Here is a 9539-nt window from a genome sequence, read left to right as displayed (position 1 = left end):
CGTCGGTGTGCGTGTGGCCGTGTGCAACCCACACACACGTGTTTGAAGCGCTCGGCAGTGCTACGCTGGCGGGGAGCCCCGGCTCTGCACGCTGGTCCGATTGTGCTAAGGTCCCGGAACCGGGAGGCTGCTGGGGGGTGAGCCAGGCACAGCCCCTCCTGGGATGCAGAAGGTCTTCAAAGTGGCTGTGCGGTCCCTCGGGGGCCAACTGGAAGTGGGGTTCAGGGATCCCCAAAGGCCAAATGCCCCAGAGCAACAGCCCTTTTCCCCTCCCCCGTCCTCTACCTAGTTCTCTTAAAAAAAATACAAACAGAACACTACCTGGATTGCTCCAGGGATAGTCCTCCAGAGGAGAGGCACCCCGTCTGTACCTTGAAGCAGGAAATTTCTATAAGCAGAAGGGGTGGGGGAGTCAGCGAGTGCCCCCCTTCACATTAAATATCTTACAATAAAAACGCCATACAAAAGTGTAAGGTTATTTTTGGCATAGTGTCTGTACTGGCAAGAAAAGGAGTGATACTGAAGGGCTCTGGGGAGGGGCAGCCGAGGACCCCCGGGAAGCCTGCTGCCCCCCCCACTCCTCCCTGTGGCTCCAGAGCCCAGCGCCTCCAGGAGGAGAATTACAGTGACAGCAGGAGGGGGAGGTGCCTGGTGCGCTCCAGGACCCGGGGTGCAGGCCTGGACGGGAGGGAACACTGTGCGCCTCTTGGCACACATGACTCAAGTCTTTCAAGTGAAACAGCTGCATTTCTGCACCCCGATAATACTGAGAGAGGGCCCAGGGTCCAGCACGGTGCGGCGGCGGGGGGTGGGGAGGGTGCCAGGCCTGGACGCCAGGAGGCCCCCGTGAGTGTGGCCCTGAGCGGAAGGGTGGAGGCTGGGCACTACCTAGATTGCTACTCATTTCTCATCCCAATGGCATGAAACCAAACTAGCTCTACTACTCGGCTATGTCTCTGTCTTCTGGTCTCCCTGGGGCAGGACTCCCAGACTCATTGCCTTGGGGCCCTCCCAGTGTTCCCCACAACCTCTGCCCCTCTAAGAGGCTGCAGAGAGCTGAGGACTGGAAGCTGCTGGCCTGGAGCAGCTGTGGCCAGTGAGTCCTGGGTCCACCTCAACTCCCATCCCTCTGTCTCTCTCTGGTTTACTGTCTGAAGGTCATAATGTTATGAATTAAGGCCGACAGAACCCAAGCACGTAAGCCGGGTCCCAGAACTTCTTGCGGGTGTGAAGCCAGGTCCCCAGGGTCAGTTGTGCCCCTGGGGGTGCTGGAGGGCAGAGTGCATGGCTGCTGCAGGGGGCTTCGTCCAGGAGCCGGCCAGCAGTGGGGCAGGGCTGGTGGTCGTCATGGTGACCTGGAACATCTGCTCGCCCTGGATCAGTCTCAGCAGAGCCCGGAGGCGTTCCAGGGACGACTGGGTGCCCCGCTGCCGGGCCAGCAGGTTGGTCTTCAGCTCCAGGCATCTCTGTGGGGGACAGGCAGAGAGAGATCTCAGAGCACAGCAGAGAGCAGCGGCTGGGGACCCAAGGCCCCACCTTTCTATCACCGAGGCCCAGAGATCCTCCCAAAAATCAGAGTCAGGCGGCAGCCAGGCCTGTGGGAGATGTGGCAGGACTCAGGACCAGCTTGGTGGGCATCACGGCTCAGTGTGCCACTGTGGCCACCGCCTCTGCCCTGCAGACCAGGAGCTCAGAGGCAGGTGAGGCTCAGCCTGCAGCCGAGGGAGAGGTCAGGATGCGGCAGGTCTCCACACGGCCTCGCCTCAGTGCTGCTGGTTCTCTGTGACGGCGGCCACGTGAACGGTCAGGACTGACGACTGCCACACTCGGAGTTACAAACCCGCACAGAGCTGCTCGATGGCTGCCAGAGAGGGTCAGACGAGATACTGAATTTAAAGAGCTTTGCCAGGGTCACGCACTGCTGTTACCATCATCACCACCACCACCACTGACTTCACCACTACTGTGTTCCCCCCATTCCACCATTACTATCACATCACTACCATTATCACTGCCACCACATCACACTATGCCACAAAACACCATCACTGCCATGGTAACATCACCATCACAACTACCATCAACATCATCACCATCACTGTCACCACATCACACTACGCCACAAATACCATCACTGCCATGATCATACCATCACCGTCACCACAACTACCATCAACATCATCACCATCACTGTCACCATAGCTACCATCACCACAATTACCATCAACATCACCACCATCACTGTCACCATAGCTACCATCACAATTACCATCAACATCACCCCCACCACCATCAACATCACCACCACCACCATCACAACTACCATCAACATCACAATCACTTTCACTACAACTACCATCAACAGCATTACCGTCACCATAACTGCCATCAACATCATCACCATCACCACCATTGTCAACACCACAACTACCATCAATATCATCACCATCAGTGACCACAACTACCATCACCATCACAATTACCATCACCATAACTACCATCAACATCACCATCACTGTCACAACTATCATCATTGCCATCACTGTCACCATCATTACCGTCACTGTCACCACCATCACCATAACTACCATCACCATCATTGTCACCACCACAATTACCATCATCATAATCACCACTACTATCCTGTCACCGCCAGCACCAGTACCACCACCTCCATCAGCACCACGTTCATGACAACCCCAGGGTGGAAGTGCTATGTCTATTTTCTCCGAGAGAAGGCAGAGGCTCAGTGAGAGCAGCTGAGTCCTTGCCCAGGGCACAGAGGCCAGATGCTCCCCCAGCTGACAGATGCGTGGATGGGTCTTAGGCATTCACTCCCTCCTACTGACTCCTGAGTGAGCCTCGGTCAGCCTCTCCTGGTCCGGCCGGGCAGTGTGAGGTGGTGCCCGCCCCCGCGCACCTTCACGGCTGAGGCCAGGCGCCGGTCCCTCTCCTCCAGCTGCTGGTGCTCACTCTGCAGCTGGCTCTCTCTCTGCAGCAGCTTCTGCTTCTCCTCTTCCTTCACTGTGAGAGAAGCGGCCCCAGGTGGGCTGGTGAGTGCCGGCCGGGCCGTGGGCGCCCCCGTCTACACCGTGCTGGTCCCTCCCTGGGCACAGCCAAGCTCAGGAAGTGGCCCCTCCCAGCATAGGGTCAGCCTGCATGCTGGACAGCCCCATGTCCTCTTTCAGGGCTCTGCTCCGCCAGCCCTGTGCACCTCAGGGATGCCTCACCTGTCTTGTGGGTGACGTACGAGTGCACTATAGCCAGCATCCCGGTCCAGGGCACACCCTCGTCCTTCTTTAAGGCCTGGGGACAGATAGGAGAGTGAAGCATTAGAACACCAGAGTTTGCCATACCTTGGCTGTGTCTGCCACACCCTGGCTGTGATCCGGGGTCCTGAGCTCTCTGAGCTGAAATGTCACCAGGGCTGGTGACACATCTCGTGGTCTTGTTCAAGGGGCTGCCTGGTGGAGCCTCGGTGCCCCAAAGGCAGGGACTTCTGGCCCTCACACCCTTCTTACCACTGAGACCAAAGAAGTCCTGAATGAATGCATAGCTGCCAGCCCCATCCTCTGTCCAGGGACCAGGGACCAGTCCTGGTAAGTTGTACAGGTTGAATTGTGTCCAAAAAACTGTGTTTATGGGTAAATCCAATCCCCATATCTGTGAATGTCACCCCATCTGGGAACAGCTCTGTGTATGAGGCCATGTAGTGCAAGGTGCACTTTAAACCTGAGACAGAAAGAAGCAGCTTGGGCACAGAAGCTGGCAGGCATCAATGGGGGGCTTGAGGGTGGGGAATGCCAAGGAAAGCCAGAGTGAAGACTAGGATCTCTGTCTGCCAAGTGGACAGAGGGTCTTCCCTGGAGCCTGTGCCCTGAATTTATACCGCTGGGACCCTAAAACTTTGAAAGAATAAGCTTGTTCATTAAAGTCACACACTTAGGGCCTTCTGTTACGGGAGAACTGGGGAATGAAGGCAGATGGGGGCCCCCAAGGTTCTTCCACTGTGTCAAGTGGAGGAAGGCTCTTGTTTCTACTGGCACACTCCAAACAACCTTGGTCCCCAGGAGGTCACAGTGCAGGGGCTGGCAGGACAGCAGCACACCGCCTGCTGAGTCCCCTCCCCCTAGTCTCCACCAGACCCTGAATGCAGGCAACTCACAGCTGTGAATACTTCTAAAACAGGGAGACAGGCCCAGACAACAACAAAAACCAACACAAAACAGGGAACCGGGCTCAGACGACAACAACAACAAACACCACCACAGGGAGATGGGCTCAGGCAGCATACCACCACCAAACACCAAAACAGGGCTCAGACAACAACAAAAACCAAAACAGGGAGATAGGCCCAGACAAGCAGAATTTAAAAAACAAACCAAAAAAACTACACACACACAAAAATACAGAAGAAAAGCAACATTTCATTCACTGCTAAAAAGACAATTTCAAGTTCTTTCCTGAAGTACAATGTGTGAACGACAGGATATTACCCATACACATACAAGGAAGATCTGTTAATACAACCATTATTCAAATAGATGCATAAATATGTAACCATTTTAAGGCTAAATAGGAAATGGAAGGTTTTAATCACATTTTGCAGTCTGAAATTGACCAAATGTGCAATCAAGATGGATTAATGACACTTGGTGACTGGAGTGGAAGAGCTGGAAACAGGACAAGCAGATTTTTAAATTTTTATTGTATTATTTTACGGTGTACTGTCAAATCAGATCTGACTGGTACAGGAGGAGATTGCCCCCTCCTTCTCCAGCAGAGCATCTGGTGGATTTGAACCACGTACCTCTGGGATTGCAGTGCAGTGTCTTGCCATTAGGCCACCAGAGCTCCCTGACAAGCAGATTTTTAAAGAAAGCCTTGTAGCTGACACCTGACCACCCGCCCCCCCCCCATTTTAAAGTTTTTCTCCAGGGCCTTTGCCCCCTGTTCTCTCTAATCACTGAATACTAAATTATATGACGGTTACAGAAACTTAAGAAAACTTTCTTTTCCAAACTTCATTCCATATAGTAAGTGAATCCTGAAGAATTCTGAACGCTTGTTAAAAAAAAAAAAATCTCAAATGTAATCTAGAAAGTCCTTTGCAATCCTGGGTATGTTAACTTTATGTATATAATGTAAATATCCCCACTGTACTTTTAGAGGCCAACAATTCACATGTGGTTGTCCGCAAAGATTGCTACACATTTCAATGAAACAATGTTATGTTTGTTTTAACGGAACTAAAAGAAATACATGCTTAATCCCGAAGGGATGGGGGGGGAAATCACATGGACTGCCAAAATAATAAGCGAAGAGAGGGGCGGTCAGAGCGCTGCAAAGATGATGCAACTTCATGTCTTATACTTCGGGCTTGCTGCTAGTAGAGAGGATTCCTGGGAAGGGCCTCATACTTGGAACGATAAAGGGTCAGCAAAAGAGAGTAAGACCCTCAACAAGATGGACAGACAGTGACCGCAGCGATGGGCTTGAGTGTGTCAGAGATGAGGAGATGAGAACAGGGCTTGGGTCCGCTGTTCAGAGAGGTGCTGTGAGTCCTCCCTAACGCAATGGCACCTGACAACCCCACGCCCATTGGGAGGGGTATGCAGCTGGGACACAGCTCTACACGCTACAGTGCCCAGGGCACCCCACAGAAACGCACGAGTGAACCAACTCGAAATGCCTGTTAGACGGTGGTGGAGCCTGACTCCTCTCCCTGCCCCTCCCGCCTCGGCCCCAGCCCCCACCGCAGGACCCTCGTGCGCTGGTACCTTCTGCTGGCACTGGGGGCACACCCACATGCCCTTGGGTGCCGTCTTGAGGGGCGGGTCCAGGCAGCCGAGGTGGAAGGCAGCGGGGCAGGTGCCACAGGGCTGCAGGCTGGTCCCACGCTTGCAGGCCCCACAGAACGCGTCATGGATGATCTCGTTCTGGAAGAGAGGAGGGAGCCGGCGGTCAGGCGAGGTGGGGGCAGCTCCATGCCAGCTGTCCTCTGCAGAGGGTGAGGCGGGGTCAGGCCCATCAAGGGTGACGCAGCGGGGACAGGTTGACTGCACAGATGTGGCAGAGGTCAGATGCCCTAGATTCTAGGACCCTGGGGCCATAGTTAATGTGAGTGCACGGCTGGACTCTGTTCTCATCCTGGGCTCCTACGTAAAGGTCTGGGTGACAAGGTGTGTGAAACAAAAATCACAGCCGGCTGGAGTTGGACACCTGCTGGTCTAGGTAACAGTCCTCTTCAGCCCACCTGGTGCCCAAAACCCACATCCCGCGAACAGTCCAAGCATCACAGAGCTTCCTGGCCATGCTCCCCAGGTGCGCCTTATCCAGGGGAGGCCACAATTCCCTAGCCAGCACCCCCAAGTCCTCTACACCATACTTCTATGAGATCTGGCCATCTCCAGTAAATGTGAGTCCCTGCACCCCTCATGTGCACACCTGTCACCTGGGACACATGCCCACCACCTGGGGTCGGGAGGAGTCAGCAGGACGGAGCAGAGCAGGGAAGTGAGCTTGGTTCACTGCACTCAGCAGACACCGGGCTTTCAGACAGAAGGTCTGTGGTCACCCTGCAGCGAGCAAGTCCATGGGGCCGTCTTCCCAACAGCACGTGCTTGCTTCATGTCTCCAGGCCACCCGAGGGTTGTTCTCACAGGTTCTCAGACTGTTTATTGCATAACACTGCTGCCCACTTAACAGAATGTAAACCAAAACACCAGCCTCACTGCCCTCTAATTGGTTCTGACATGGTGGCCACTCCACTGGCTTCTGAGGCTGAAATCTTTACAGAAGGTGGTTGCCCATCCTTCTCCCACAGATCTGAACTGATGATCTCAGTTTAACAGCCCAACACGTCAAGTACTGTTCCAAGAGCGCGTCTTCCCCGCCCTCCAGATGCTAAGGGTTTATAAGGAAAATCCTCCTGCTGCGTATGCCCTGACCTTAGATATCTTCCCCATATATTTTTTAAATTTATTACTAATTTCAGTAAAAATTTACAGAGACTTTGGACTTCCATTCATTCATTGTTGCCCTTTTCTCCCCTCCCAACCGTCCCACCTAGTACACTACCCTCTTGGAAAAGCAAAATTCTTTCATTGTTTTACAAACTCTCCCCCAGGTCCACTCCACCATGTAGCCTTCACTCTAGACTCCTGTCATGACAAAAATACCTAATCACCTATCTTTTACAGTTTTCTCCCTCATCTGTTTCAATGCAGTATACATTACTGAACCTATCTTTCTCAGTCTCTCCCCAACCCCGATGTCAGTCCTGTTTTACAACAGTGGCACCATGCAGTATTGGTCCTTTTGTGACTGAGATACTTCACTCAGAATCATGTCCTCCAGGGTCACCCATTTTGCATGAGTTCTTTGTTTTTCAATGCAGCATAGTATTCCATTGTGTGAATGAATATACCACAGCTTCTCTATCCACTCATTTGTTGATGGACACTTAGGTTGTTTCCAACCCCTTCCTATTGTGAACAAAGCCGCAATAAATATGGGTGTGCATATATCTGCTTGGATGTCAGTTATGGTCTCTTTGGGGTATATTCTCGGTAGTGGAATTGCTGGGTCAAATGGTATCTCTGTTTGTAACTTTTTGAGAAAGTGCTATACCGCCTTCCACAGTGGTTGTACCACCAACAGTGAATAAGGGTTCTAGTTTCTCCACAACCTCGCCAGCATTTGTTGCTTGCTGTTCTGGTAAATTTTGCTATTCTGACTGGAGTGAGATGGTATCTCATAGTTGTTTTAATTTGCATCTCTCAGAGCTAGCAATTTTGAACATTTCTTCATGTGCTTGTTAGCCATCTGAATGCCTTCTTTGGTGAAGTGTCTGTTGATATCCTGGGCCCGTTTTTCTATTGGATTGTTTATCTTGTTGTGGTGTTCAAGTATTTTATAAATTCAGGATATAAGTCCTTTATTTGATATGTCATTACCAAATACTTTTCCCCAGTCTTTGGCTTCCTTTTTTACCGTGTTGGAGAAGTTTTTGGATGTGCATAGGGATTTGATTCTTAGAAGATCCCATTCTTCTACTTTATCTTCTCCTGGTTGCACGGAGAGCTTCTTAATAGACTCTTTCTCTCTCTCATTGCCATCAAGTCAGAACGAACTCATCACTGATCTCACAGCAGGTTTTCAAAGGCTGTATCTCTGTGGGAGGAGATTGTCTAGCAACCTCCCGAGGTGCCGCTGGTGGACCCAAACTGCCTGGAAGGCCTCTTAGCAGCACAGCCCCCAATGACTACACTGCCAGACTGGCCCTGAAAAGACTACAGTATCACACCAAGGTGACCTTTATCTGCACTCAGCAACAAAGAATCCCTGCGCTCCTTCACTGTGATGCTCTGTCACAGCAGCCTGGACCTTAGCCTGCAGCAGCTCTGAGATGGGCCTGTCCTTATCAGGGTAGTTTCCTCATTTCCCTGGGATGAGGGAACAGCAAATGTTCCCTCTAGAGAGTTCTTCATTTGCTCTTTCAGCTTTGACTTACTCACTCCCAGTGACAGAGATCCCACTACCTTCCCAGCCAGCCTTCTGACAGGTGAGTGAGGAGAGCAGGTTTATAAACCTGCACCCCTGGAACTGCCACATGGAAACCACTTCTCACACTCCTGTGTGCCGAGTTCTCTAGGCTGTGTGAGCAGCTCCCAGCAGAGGAAAAGACCAGAAGGATGGTGACCCTGGCCATGAGGCCACAGGATCAAAGAGGCTGCCCTGGGGCGGAGGGGCAGCAGACAGGACTCAGTGCCCCCCCATCCACGCCTCTTATGGGGTGAGCCACTTGTTGGGGTCACTGAGAGCTGGGGAGGTGCTAGTATGCCCCCTGTCCACATGCCTGCCACACCTCTATGCCACCGAGGTGATCACCGTGGGACCAGTCTGACTGGACCTGCTGGCCTAGTCCAGGCGTTAGGGTTGGAACGTGCCTTTCTGAGCCCAGAGACTCAGCAAAGAGAAACAGTCTGTTCTGAGGTCACATACGGAGTAAGGTCCCAGCCTGACCAGGAAGCAGACAAGTGAGTGTGGAGTGAGACCCCGGGGTGGAGTCCAGCTTCCCACTATGGTAACCTTCCTTCTGTGCTCAAGGCTGTAGGGGTCACTGCGTCCCCAGCACTGGGTAGAGAGAGAGGCTGTGAGCAGGATGGGCAGAGAACCTGGGTGTTCTGGAATATTCAGTCACTGAGGCCCAGCCCAAAGGCCCTCTGCTTGAGTCTGGGAGGTGACATGGTGCCTCCTCCTACCTGGCCAGGCACGAGCCTACCTGGACCAGAAGGACCCCTTTATTGAAAGCATAGCCACCCTACCCAGGTGTGAGGATGGAAACACGTACCTTCCAGCAGGGGTCCTCATTGGCTAGCATAGGGAAGAAGGGCGAGAGCATGTTAGTGGGTGTCAGAAAGGCACAGATGGCATCCTGATGAGAACCCCGTGTGGGGCCCTCATCCACACAGTGGGAGGCTTGTAAACTAAGACCAGGCCCTCAGCCAGGGCATGATGGGAGCCCAAGGCCAAGA

General features: G+C 52.7%; 1 protein-coding gene across 2 annotated transcripts in view; it reads right to left on the bottom strand.

Moving 5' to 3' along the window:
- Positions 1–1100: 1100 nt before the first annotated feature.
- Positions 1101–9539, bottom strand: part of PHF21B (PHD finger protein 21B) — a 106460-nt gene continuing 98021 nt past the window's right edge. For both annotated transcript variants that reach the window (XM_006888037.1, XM_006888038.1), the window contains exons 9-13: positions 9356–9378; positions 5781–5939; positions 3231–3306; positions 2921–3024; positions 1101–1466 (exon numbers count right to left, since the gene is read on the bottom strand). In XM_006888037.1, the coding sequence (XP_006888099.1) occupies positions 1248–1466; positions 2921–3024; positions 3231–3306; positions 5781–5939; positions 9356–9378 (581 nt within the window). In that variant the 3' untranslated portion in view covers positions 1101–1247. The remainder of the gene's footprint in view (positions 1467–2920; positions 3025–3230; positions 3307–5780; positions 5940–9355; positions 9379–9539) is intronic.

This window comes from Elephantulus edwardii, unplaced genomic scaffold (assembly GCF_000299155.1).
Source record: "Elephantulus edwardii isolate Elephantulus edwardi_28Jun2011 unplaced genomic scaffold, EleEdw1.0 scaffold00064, whole genome shotgun sequence".
NCBI classification, from domain to species: Eukaryota; Metazoa; Chordata; class Mammalia; order Macroscelidea; family Macroscelididae; genus Elephantulus; species Elephantulus edwardii.
The sequence above is the reverse complement of the archived record's forward strand: the minus strand, read 5'-3'. Positions and strand labels throughout refer to the sequence as shown.